Source organism: Sorex fumeus, unplaced genomic scaffold (assembly GCF_029834395.1).
Source record: "Sorex fumeus unplaced genomic scaffold, SorFum_2.1 ptg000010l, whole genome shotgun sequence".
Classification (NCBI taxonomy): domain Eukaryota; kingdom Metazoa; phylum Chordata; class Mammalia; order Eulipotyphla; family Soricidae; genus Sorex; species Sorex fumeus.
Genome location: NW_026606067.1, coordinates 63032 through 75648, shown reverse-complemented (window position 1 = coordinate 75648; position 12617 = coordinate 63032). Strand labels below are relative to the sequence as shown.

Below are 12617 nucleotides of genomic sequence, written 5' to 3'. Positions count from 1 at the left end.
GACTCTTTCTCTTAAAGTGCAGAGAAGTTTGGTCACACTGCACCCCAGCACTTCATCAATACACCTGGCGTCTTCACTCTTAAATGGCCAAGGAGGAGCTGGAGCGATAGCACAACAGGTAGTGCCTTTGCCTTGCACACGGCCAACACCGGGTTCGATCCCCAGCATCCCATACAGTCCCCCAAGCACTGCCAGGAATAATTCCTGAGTGCAGAGCCAGGAGTAACCCCTGTGCATCGCTGGGTGTGCCCCCAAAAGGAAAAAAAAATATGGCCAAGAAAAAGGCCCACCGTGACTGTCCTCTTGACCAGACCCCCGCTGGCCAGTGTCCTGGGAACTCTCGTCCTGCCGTCCGATCATCCATACGCTAAAGGCACCAATTTTCAACACATTACCAGGATCATGGTTTGGGACTCAGTTGAAAACTTTGTGAGGGCTGGAGAGATGATACACTTGCTGGCCACGCAGCGCACCCCAGTTCCTACCTGAGCACCACCAGGACTGACTTCTGAGGACAGAGGCGGGAGTCTGCCCTGAGCACTGCCAGGTGTGGGTCAGAAATAAAAAAGCTACAAATAAACAAAGGCTCCCTGAGAGAGGCAGGCTGGCTCGCCAACGGAATTCTATTACTGACCTCTGCCTCCTCCGCCAGAGTCCATCTCGTCCGTCTCTTCATGCCTTAGCAGAGAGGGCTTGCACCCAGCCCTGGCGTGCCCAGAGACCCCTTCTTTTCTGCACAGCCACCAGAGATGGAGCTTCCTTGCAGCGTGGTTCCCTCTGAACACCTGGAGCACTGTCAGTGGTCTCCAGGCTTTGCTCCCAAACTAAGCCACAGATACATTTTGCGCCACATCACAGCTGTTGAGAAGACCTGGAGATGCTGCCCACAGCTTGGAGTGGCTGTGGTTAATCAGACATACTGTTATCTTTGCTTTAGTAAACAAAGACAGTAAACAAAGGCCAGGAGTAAAGTTTGCAAGGTGCTGGGGGGTGGTGGTGGTGGTGTGTGTGTGTGTGGGGGGCGGTTGGTCCAGAAGCCAGACGGAGCCAAGTGAGATGCTGCCCACTAGCGGCAGGAAGGGAGAACGGTAAGGCCCGGCTGGGGCGGAATGAGGATTTTCTGGGGAGTCCTGCGTGGAGCGGGACATCAAAGGGGGCGCGCTCCAGCCTTGCCGGTGAGCCTCTCCTTCCTCCTCCACATTGTGGTCATCTCGCAGTCTTTCTTTCGAATCCTCCGCATCGGGTGTTTATATTTACCGTTACCTCTTGCCAGGGCCCGGTCCTCTCGTTCCCCTGACAACGCCCCCAGTTTCCCCATCTGTGACTCAGTGAAGGGACAAGGCCCGAAGAGGATGGGAAGAGGAGGAGACAAGTACCAGCACATCAGCAGCGCTGGTCAGGGCAGCGGGAGGCCCTGCTGGGTGCACCCTGGCCACCCGTCAGAGGCACCGCATTCAGGGAGCAGGAAGCCCCCCAGGGTGGGTCCGGCCCCTTCTTCTTGCTCTGCCGTGCCTGGGCTGCTCAGGCGAGGTGCTAAGATCACCTGAGAGGCAGAAGGGGTTTCCCGTGATGGGACGGTGCCGGGTCCCAGGCTGCACACCCCCGTCATCACTCCTTGTAACCCACCTGAGCTGGAACCCCACCCACCTGGGCTGGAACCCCACCACAGTGGTCCTGTCCTTGAAGAGGGTCTGGGGTCAAGTTATGCTTCCCCTTGATTGGTTGTTGTTGTTTTGGGGTCACACCCAGCGCTGCTCAGTACTTACTGCTGACTGCTCAGGGATCACTCGCCGCAGACTCGAGGGACCATGTGGGGTGTGAGCCCAGGTCAGTGGCGTGCAAGGCCCTACTGTGATACTATCTCTTCGGCCTCATATGCATTCTGATCTTGCCCTCATTCACAGTCCTGCGTGACCCTTGCCCAATAGTTATAATGATAATTAAAATCAAATGTACTTGCCTGGTTTAAGATGGTAATGTTTGCAACATGCTTGGCTCAGAAATTCAGTGCATGTGTGAGCGCACTATTAAATATCAGCTTATCAGAAAATAGTGGACCGTTCTGAAACTTTAAGCCGATTTCTGCATCCTAAACAGAGCATTTGCTCAGCACTTAGCAGCTCAGCTGGCACTTAGAGCCTATTCAGAAACGCGCACAGAGAAAAGTGAGAGAAGGAACGGACAGGCGCCCTGAGGCTCAAATTCTCCAACTAACCTTTGCAAGGGTCCCCTTGCCGCCACTTCTCCGAGTGACCACTAGATGGCGGAAGCAGTTAAGACAACAATCCTCAGGACCAGTGGCCCCGGCGTTGGCTAGGAAGGAGAAAAACTGAAAACAAAAACAAAAGTGCGCTTTTTCTTTCTTTTCCTTTCTTTCTTTTTTTCTTTTTAAAGCTTCGGACCCAGTGGAAGAGAGTATGTAGTGATCAGGATTGACATTGACGTTAGACTTCCAAAACTGCGAGGGTCAAGAGATGGTCCGGTGGCTGAGGCAACTGGCCGTCATCGGACTCCTTACACTGTATACGTCCCCCGAGAATAGACAGGAGTGACCCCTGAGCATCACTGTGTGTGTCCCCCTTACAGAGCACAAAGTGTGATAAGCAGAGCTTTCATACAGGGGTCTCTTTGGGGGGGCCGTTCCTAGCAGTTCACAGGGGCTACTCCCAGCTCTGTCTCAGGAGCAAACCGGGCCTCTGACATGCCAAGCCTGCACCCCACCCATGGAGTGGTCTCTCCTGAGGCACGAGGAAGCTTTAACAAGTCTGAGCTATATCCACCCAAGAGGAACAGATGAGAAAGAGGGTCCTTTTAGTCTGAGACCCGGGGATGCCCCCAGGGCCTCCTAATTAATCCTCCGCCTTCACGAAAGGACTAATTCTTTATTGGTGAGTCCAGGGGTGACATCCCTGATGCTCAGGGCTTATTCCTGGTTCTACATTCATACTCCTGGCAGTGCTTGGGGGACCATCTGGGTTTCCAGGGGTCAAACCCGGGTTGGCTTGTGTGTGAGGCAAGCGTCCTACTATCTCTGCATCCCCCCAAATGACTTCGTCCCTTGCAGCTGCAATGGTAAAATGACTTTATTATTCAGGTTAGCCATCACGCATGCTTTTCCTATAATGAGGATCCTGTATTGAGGCGTGATGGGGTCCACATGCAATGCTTTTGGGAGAGCCCTGGGGGGGGCAGCCTTATACCCCCCCATGCAGAGCTCCTTTATGAGGCTGGTTTGGCTTTTGTGGATTTCAGGGTCTGGAGCCAAGAACATAGACCAAGGACCAACCCCACCCTCCTTCTGCCAGCCCTTTTGCATCTGAAGGCAGCAACTTCCAAGTCTACACAGTACCAGGAGGTCACAGCTGCCAGACAGGGATCAGGCAAAGGCGAAATCCTCTCCAGCCCCTGCCCCAGCTGCCCGATGGCTTTACCCCAGGGGTCTCCAGAAGGGCAAGAGGGCTGGGCTGCAGGCAACACTAGTTTTCAGAAACAGGAAGGAAGAACTGCGGTACTGATGGGGGATTTCATGCTGCATGGCCTGAGTCCAGGGCTAGGGGAGACCTGGGCCTGTTTGGTCAGACCAAGGAGCTTCCTTGAGCTCTGAGAACCCGCAGGTTTCTTCTCTCCCTGGGAACCTCCAGCTGGGAGCGGCTGGGAAGGCAGAGTGTGGGCGAGAAGGGAAGAACTGTCTGCACGGACTTTGCTGGCCCCGGGGGCAGCAGGGGACGCCAAGTGTGCTGGCTCCTCTTTGGAGGCTGACCCACTCAGAGATGCGCCCGCTGTAAAACAAGCCTCCTCCCTGTGTTCAAGGGTGAGGCGGCTGGTCTTTGCCTAGACCACAGACAGTGCTGCCACGGCCACCAGGCGGTGTCAGGGTGCAGACCCCAGACGCAGGTGGGGACTCTCTTGGGCTCTCCTGCCTCTGCCCCAGGCACGGAAGAGTATCTGCAGGGCCAGGCTGCGGGCAGAGGCGGCCTTAGGAGGTGGTGGTTGGGACAGAGCTATTTCTGAGGACCAGTGATCACCGAGAAAGGACTCACATGCTCTATTGCCCAAGGAGCTTTGAAAGTTCCTCACACAGACGGTGGGTAGCAAGGACGGAAGGGAGGGAGCTGTCTGGGGGGCTTTCTCTTGGCCACCACTGGTGTCCTGGAACAAACTGCCTCCCGGTGTCCGCCCCGGCGGAAAGCAGAGGAGCCCTGACCCCGCGGGACCCTGCGGGGAAGGGGACCTTGGAGGGAGCCGGTGGAGCCATCTCTTCTCACCAGCAAAAGCCAAACCAAACCATCAAGCCTAATGCAGTGGGACCCCGGGTCTCCCCGGCGCCCAGCCCAGCGCCAGGGCTGGCCCCGCTCTCAGATCTCGATGAGGCTGGCCAGGCGCAGGCAGAGGGGCGCGTCCGCGGGCACCGCGCTGCGGTTGATCGCGTTCCCGTCCAGGCGCAGCACCTGCAGCTTGGAGAAGTTCATGACGTCCACCACGCTGCAGAAACTGCTGATGGAGAATTCTGCGGGGACAAGAGGGGCGTCAGGGAGAGGAGTGAGGAAAGTCCAGCTCAGAGACCAGGAGGGGCAGGACTCGGGTGCAGAAGTTGGTTGGCAGGAGGGCACGGCCGGGATGGACAGTCCTACCGACACACGCCACTAGGGGGCAGCCCTGGCCTCCGTCTGTCCCTGGCGCTCGGGCTCCCACTGGCCCCGCCAACCCGCACAGCTCCAGGAACGTCCTTGAGAATCCTTCCCGCCGGGACAAGTGCTGGCCCTTCTGCCGGCAGTTGGGGAAGCAGAAGATGAGAACAGCCCTTAGAGCTTTAAAGACCTTGATTGCTTTTGAGGTTGGGCTTTGCTGAACGCCGAGGAGAAGGGAGTCTGGGAAATGAAGGGGCTTAAATCAGGACCATCTCTTGCCTCTGTGCTAATACAGGAAGTGGCAGGAAATTAAAGAGAGAAAGCCTGGGTCCAGGGACAAGTGTCTGCAAGGCAGCTCTTGGAGAGGTTACACTTTGTGCTGCTAACAGCCCAAGGGGCCAGCAAGGCCTGGGTTTAAGGAAGACAGGATTGGGAGATGAGTGGGTTGGCCTCAAAAATTAAGTCAACACCCTTTATTTGGTTCTCCCTTCTCTCCCAGGATGGGAGATGCATGCTGAAAGTAGAATATCGACCGAACACGACTGCCACTCAATGCCTCTTTCGCAAACCACAGCACCCAAAAGGAGAGAGAGAACAAAAGGGAATGCCCTGCCACAGAGGCAGGGTGGGATGGGAGGATGGGAGGTAGGAGGGATACCGGGATCATTGGTAGTGGAGAATGGGCACTGGTGGAGGGATGGGTACTCGACCATTGTATAACTGAAACCCAAGCACAAAAGTTTGTAAGTCTACAACTGTACCTCATGCTGTTTCACTAATAAAAATTAAAAAAAAAATTAAGTCACGGGGCTCACAAAGACAGCACCGCAGTTGTGAAGGGGCTTGTCTAGGACTCCGGTTTGATCCCAGCCCTGCCAGAAGTGAGCCCTGAACATGAGGATGCAGCCCCCAAACAAACAAAAATCAATAATTCTGCTGCTTTCTACACTGTGCGTGATTATGGTATATCCCTTTAAAAATTTTAGTTAGACTTATTTTTTGCTTTTTGGGCCACATCTTGCTGTACTCAGGAGCAGGTCCCAACTCTATGCCTGAGGGTCACTGCTGGTGTTTCCTGGGGACCATGTGGTGTGGGGAGCAACCCCCAGGTCTCCGGCATTCGGGCACATGCTCAGCCCTCTGAGACATCCCTCCATCTCCCTTCTCAAGCCCGGTTTGGAAGGGTCTCCTGGAAGCCAGGTTGCCTTAAGGGATACAAAGTCCTGTTTGTTTTTTAACCGGCATCCTTCTGCTGCCTCTACTCCCTCTGGCCATTTCAGAGAAGACAGCCACCTGCCCCGTGGCCCCTTCCGCAGCTCCCTGTTGGGAATTCGAAAGGCCCAGGGCAGGGGTCAGCTAGTGGCCAGTAGGACCCTGGCCCAGGGCCCAGCCAGTGGCCAGCAGGACAATGGCCCAGGCCTCAGCTAGTGGCTAGTGTGACAATGGCCCAGGGCTCAGCCCATGACCAGTAGGACACTGACCTAGGGCTTAGCTGATGGCCAGTAGGACACTGACTCAGGGCTCAGCCCATGGCCAGTAGGACACTGACCCAGGGCTCAGCTGATGGCTAGTAGGACACTGGCCCAGGGCTCAGCCGGTGTCTAGTAGGACACTAGCCCAGGGCTCAGCTGGTGGGCAGTAGGGCAGCGAGAGTCTGCAGTGAGGAGTCGCAGGCCTGCAAGGCTGTCCTGTGCAGACTGAGGGCATGGTCCTGTCACAGGATGGGCAGCCCTGTGCAGACTGAGGGTATGGTCCTGTCACGGGATGGGCAGCCCGTGGACAGAGGGGTTGGGTGCTGCACTGGGCCATCTCTGAGGCACTGCTGTGGCTCCCCTGGGGACCATGACTGGGGTGTGAGGTGTCAGCCCTGGAGCTGGAGTCCGCCAAGCTAGGACCTGGAGAGGTGTGGGTCTGGCCCTGGGGCGCAGGGAGCCAGGGGAGGGCTGGGCTGCTGGTGAAGGGCACATCTGCGTCCCTGTTCTGGCCCGTGGCTGGCACCTCGTCTGCTGCCAGCTCCTCATTTCTTCTCCGTACCTAAGCGCAGATGGAGCAGAGTGGAGAGGCAACCCCAGTGAGCGGGAACTTTGCAGCAGGAAATGCAGCCCAAGAGCCCTGGGGGAGCAGAGGAGGTGGGAAGGACACCCTGGTGGTGGCAGAGGGGAGCTGGGAATCGAGTGAGGACATGACGCATAACAACACGACAGCCGAGAGTGTCCTCTGAGCTACACCCTTACCCAGAATGCCCTTCGCTGGGGAGCACTCCGAGGGTGTAGAAGATCTGGAACATTGCCCTCTCAGAGACCAGGTGAGGTAGCCTGTGCGCTAGGCTGGATCTGTGTGTGTGTGTGTGTGTGTGTGTGTGTGTGTGTGTGTGTGTGTGTGTTCGGGGGTTATTGGAGGGAGGGCGTGGGCTGAAGATGAGCAAACTCACTGTGCCGAAGCTTCTCTGATGTGGGTCCGGAGCATCCCCGGCATCCCATATGGTCCCCTGAGCCCTGCCAGGAGTGATTCCTGAGTGCAGAGCCAGGAGTAAGCCCTGAGCACAGCTGGATGTGGCCCGAGAAACAACCCAAACCCCCACATCTCTGATGGCTGATTGATTTCTCTGTCCCAGCCTGGAGCCCCAGGTCCTACTGAAACTATCGTGCACTAAGAAATGTGTGTGTGTGTGGGGGGCATTCTCAGGGGCTGCTAGTCCCAGTGGATGTGGGTTCTACCCCACATTGGCCATGAGCCCCAACTGTCTGCCCCCCTGTGTCTCTGACCGGATCACAAATAGCTTCAGGCTTCTGCTCAGGGACCCTCAGGGGCCAGGGGGACTTTTCCCAGTCCAGCAGAAATGCTGACCTCTGCCCAGTGTGCCCCCCATGAGATCCCACAGTGACAGTCACATGCCAGTGCTGAGCCCTAGTGCTACCAGGCTGGTGCCAGCAGGAGGAGGAGGGGGCTCTGGCATCTTCCCTCAGCCCCTTCGCTCCCCATCCTCCCTTTACTTCTCCCAGGGGGTTATCCCTCCAACCCTGTCCCTTTTGGCTGTGGGGATGTGCCCTAGGACAGGGGCTGATCTTGGGGGTGCTGGGATGCTGACAACAGGGGTTCAGGGCTCTGTCCAGCAGGCCTCGGGACCTGGAGAGATTGCTCACCTCTCTCTGGGTCTCAGTTTCCCCCTTCTTGTGATGTGAAAAAGAAAATGAAACTCAGCCTGCAGGTTCAGAGTGGTGGTAAGATCACGGCAGTCGCTGATGTATCTGGGTTTTTGTTTGTTTGTCTGGGGCTACAGCCGGCAGTACTCAAGGTCCCTCTTGGCTCTGTGACTGGGGGTCACTCCCTGCAGTGCACAGGTGACCGTGTGGAGCTGTGCATTGAGCCTGGGGCACCTGCATGCAAAGCGTGTGCTCAGCTCATTGCGTCTCTGGCTCACTGAGTGCTGGTCTGAAGCATGAGTCAGGGGTCTGGACAGGTGAGTCTGGGATTCAGGCCCTCACCTTGCACGTTTTGCCCCTGGCTCAGTCCTTGGTACCACATATGGTCCCCTGAGCCACTCTAGGTGTGATCCCTGAGCAGAGATCCCTGAGCTGCGGGGTGTGGTTTAGTCCCCCGAAACCCCCCAAGAAGGATTCTTGTAGGAGGAGGAGGGCAAGAAAAAAATTAATAAAATACCTGGGACCCAAGAGATAGTACAGTGGGTAGGGCACTTGCCTTGCACACGGCTGACCCGGGTTTGATCTCCCGCATCCCATATGGTCCCCTGAGCACCACCAGGAGTAAGCCCTGAACATCACTGGGTGATGTTCAAAAAAGCCAAAAGAAGGGGGGCCGGGGAAGAAGACCCAGGAGTTACTTTGCCCAAAGAGGGCGGTAAGGTGAAAGCTGGGGATGGGGGCTTCCTGCGGTCACAGACGCTGCCAAGGGGAGTTGCTTGGCTCAAGGGGCTCTGCTGGCCAGGGTGGGGGCGCTTTGCTTAAGTCCATCTCAGCAGAGCCTTGGAGGGCTGGGGTGGGGGCAGAGGTCAGCATGTCCCTGAGTGGCCCTGCGGTCCTGCGGGCAGAACGGATGTTGATGTTCCACACCCCGCATCTCTCTGGCCTCTCTCTCCCACAACAGCTGCTATCACGCACTGGGGCCATGCTCCATGGAGCCCAGGTCAACACATGTCTTCCCAAGCTTCCCAAGTCTGCTCTTCCCAGACCAGGTCAGGGTGGCAAATTCCTCTCTCCAGACCAGTGTTGTGCTGGGTTTCTTTCTTTCTTTTTATCTTTTTGGGGTGGGGGTGGGCACACCTGGCATGCTCAGAAATCAATCCTGGGGCTCGGAGCAGTAGGACAGAGGGGAGGGTGTTTGCCTTGCACGTGGCCAACCGGGTTCAATCCCTAGCACCCCACATGGTTCCCTGAGCACCACCAGGAGTGATTCCTGAGTGCAGAGCCAGGAGTAATCCCTGAGCACCACTGGGTATGACCCAAAAAGCAAAAAAAAAAAAAAAAAAAAAAAAAAAGAAGAGAAAAAAAGAAATCACTCCTACTGGTGCTCTGGGGACCATATATGGGAGTGGGGATCGACCCCAGACTGACAGTGTGCAAGATAAACGCCTGCCCGCTGTACTATCACTATGGCCCTGTGTTGTGTTACATTTGTTCCTCTCATCTCTCAACGGAGGGACAGCCACTTACGTCTGGGAAGGCTTCTTCCAGATTTGCCCACCGCCTTCTGCGTGCTCCAACTCCATGGTTTGAACTAAAGTGTGTTTGTGTATGTACACGCGCGTGTGCATGTGTGTGCATATGTGCGTGCATGTGTACACGTGTGTGTATGTGTGTATATGCATATGTGAGTTTGTGCTTGTGTGACGTGCGTGCATGTGTGTATGTGCATTTGTGTGCGCATGTGCATGCATGTGTGTACATGCCTCTGTGTGCAAGTGTGTGCATGTGTGCATTTGTGTATATGTGTACAAGTATTGCGTGTGCATGTGTGTGCGTGTGCATGCATGTGTGAGTGCATATGTGTGCATATGTGTGCATAAGTGTGTGCATGTGTGTGCATTTGTGTATATGTGTACAAGTATTGCGTGTGCATGTGTGTGCGTGTGCATGCATGTGTGAGTGCATGTGTGTGCATATGTGTGCATAAGTGTGTGCATGTGTGTGCATTTGTGTATATGTGTACAAGTATTGCGTGTGCATGTGTGTGCGTGTGCATGCATGTGCGAGTGCATATGTGTGCATGTGTGTGCATAAGTGTGTGCATGTGTGTGCATTTGTGTATATGTGTACAAGTATTGCATGTGCATGTGTGTGCGTGTGCATGCATGTGTGAGTGCATATGTGTGCATAAGTGTGTGCATGTGTGTGCATTTGTGTATATGTGTACAAGTATTGCGTGTGCATGTGTGTGCGTGTGCACGCATGTGTGAGTGCATATGTGTGCATATGTGTGCATAAGTGTGTGCATGTGTGTGCATTTGTGTACATGTGTACAAGTATTGCGTGTGCATGTGTGTGCGTGTTCATGCATGTGCGAGTGCATATGTGTGCATGTGTGTGCATAAGTGTGTGCATGTGTGTGCATTTGTGTATATGTGTACAAGTATTGCATGTGCATGCGTGTGCGTGTGCATGCATGTGTGAGTGCATATGTGTGCATAAGTGTGTGCACGTGTGTGTCTCCTGTGCGGCTTGTTTCGGGGGCGCCCCATGGGTCCTCTTGGTGTTCCTTGACTACCCTGACTGTCCGGCACAGGGTCACCCTCCCGAGGCCGTGCCGGCCTTTCGCCCCTGAGGCTCACCATTGATGCGGTTGCCTTGCAGGTACAGGTTCTCCAGGTTGGTGTTGACCGGGGGGATCTTCTGCAGCTGGTTGTAGGACAGGTCGAGCTCGAGGAGGCTGCTGGAGTTGAAGGTGTTGGAGGCCAGGCCGTTGTTGGTGAGGCTGTTGTGGGACAGCCGCACGTACAGCAGCTTGGGGGAGCCTCGGAAGTAGCTGTCGGGGACGGCGAAGACATCGTTGTGCTCCAGGTACAGCTGCTCCAGGGCCGAGGGCAGCCCGTCGGGCACCCGCCGCAGGTGGTTGTAGCTCAGGTCCAGTAAGATGAGTGAGCGCAGGCCCCGCAGGGCACTGCCCACTTCCTGGATCTCGTTGTGCTGGAGGTACAAGGCCGTGAGGTTCTCCAGCCCCTCCAGGGCGTTGCTGGGGACCCGCGAGATCTGGTTGTGGTCTAGGTGGAGCTCCCGCAGGGAGCGGGGCAGGGGGCCGGGCATGCGTGTCAGGTTGTTGTGGTCCAGGTAGAGCCTCTCCAGGTGCCGCAGCTTGGAGAAGACCTTGCGGCCCACCTTGTCGCTGGTGATCTGGTTGCCGTGCAAGGCCACCCACAGCAGCCCCGTGGCGTTGTCGAAGACGCCGTCCTGGATGGCGGCGATCTGGTTGTTCTGGAAGTAGGCGTACTTCATGCGCGAGGGCACGAAGGGGAGGTACTTGAGGTTGCGGTTGTCGCAGTACATGGCCGTGGGGAAGTTGGGGGGGCAGTCGCACTCCTGGGGGCAGTCGCGGGGCTCTGGCTGAGGCGGGGCACCGTAGGCGTAGGCGGGTCCCTCTTCCACCCCGTAGGGGTAGGGGTCGTAGGGCTCATAGGAGTCGTAGTAGGTGGACTGCTGGCTCCGCAGGTAGTGGAACCACCACTGGGGGTCTTCGTCGTACTGGGCCTGGGAGAGGGCGCAGAGCCCCGCCAGCAGCAGGAGGGAGACCCACTGCATCTCGGCTTCCTAGGGGGAAGGGCAAACAGAGCGAGGGTGTGAGTGAGGCCCAGGAGGCCCAGGAGGCAGGAACCCTGCTTATCCCCCCTTCTAAACAAATGCACGACCCGGAAGCTCACTCCCTCTGTGCCTGCCCAGTGTGGCACTCACTCACGGTCCTCTTGACCTTGGCTACTGGGGCTTTTCAGACCTTTGAGATGAGCTGGAATTGGGGGCATGTGTGCTTTTGAAGGGACAGGTCCTCTAGCAACCTGCAGGTTCTACTGGGGGAGCTGGGCGTCCTTAGCCGTCCACGTGAGGTGGCACGTGGACCCCACGTGACTGGGGTCCCCTTTCAGGCCATTTGGGACACCCCCTGGGATATCACGATTTCCAAGAGTCCAAGCGTGAAATCATATTTTCCAGGAGTTCAAGGGAAAAGCCTTCGAGCTTATTTCCGGTCTCTGGGCCACTTCCAGAGTGACCGACAGCCTCACATGGAAGCCGTGAGAGGCAGCGGAAGGTCTGTGGGTCTCGTGGCAGGCCACGGGCTCTGGCTTCGACACTGCAGGGCAGGCGCCATCCCTAGGAGCCCGCTGCGCTGCTGGCATTGGTCTCTGCCTTCCAGGCTCCTGGCCGCAGAGGACCTGCAAGCCTCAATGCCAGAGGCCCTCAGGAGGGGGACACAGGCACTCCTGCCTGAAACTTGCCTTCTGGGCGCTGAGTCAGACTGCCTGGCTCTCTTCAGAGTGTCCCGCAAAATATTAGCATTCCTCCTGCTTCACCTGAGCCCCTTGCCACATGGCACCAGGACAAAGGGCCAAGACATGGCCCCAAGTGGGAATGGAATGGAAAACTCTCAGGCATGCTCAAGGAATATGGCTTTATTTATTTATTTATTTATTTATATTTTTGGCCACATCTGGTGATGCTCTGGGCTCACTCCTGGCGGTACTGGGAAGTGGAGACGGCTGTGCGCCAGGCAAGTGCGCTACCCACTGTACTACTTTTCTGGCCCCCAGGAATGTGTCTTTAGGAGGGGGCTCTGCTCCCCTCCCTCGGTTCCCAGCTCCTGGTGACATTGCTGCTGCCAAACTCCATATCCTGGTCCCGCATGTGGCCCAGCAGCCTCCTCCCTCTGACTGCCAGGGAAACCCGGCGTGGTGTGGAGGCCTGGCCCTTACATGGAGCACAGAGGGTGGCAGTCCGGTGGAACCAGAGACCAGTGGCACCTTTCAGAGATGCGGGTATTCCCTGTGGC

General features: G+C 56.5%; 1 protein-coding gene across 1 annotated transcript; it reads right to left on the bottom strand.

Moving 5' to 3' along the window:
* Positions 1–4155: 4155 nt before the first annotated feature.
* Positions 4156–11388, bottom strand: FMOD (fibromodulin). Its single transcript, XM_056110813.1, has 2 exons — positions 10414–11388; positions 4156–4507 (listed from the first exon to the last, which is right to left on the bottom strand). The coding sequence occupies exons 1-2, from the start codon at positions 11375–11377 to the stop codon at positions 4356–4358; spliced, it is 1116 nt and encodes a 371-aa protein (XP_055966788.1). The 5' UTR covers positions 11378–11388; the 3' UTR covers positions 4156–4355.
* Between the last annotated feature and the right edge of the window lie 1229 nt (positions 11389–12617).

Excerpts from the sequence above, each read along its gene's own strand:
- FMOD (XM_056110813.1), bottom strand. The coding sequence starts at position 11,377 with ATGCAGTGGGTCTCCCTCCTGCTGCTGGCGGGGCTCTGCGCCCTCTCC. Across the intron at positions 4,508-10,413 it reads GCAAGGCAACCGCATCAATG|AATTCTCCATCAGCAGTTTC; the intron begins GTGAGCCTCAGG and ends TTGTCCCCGCAG.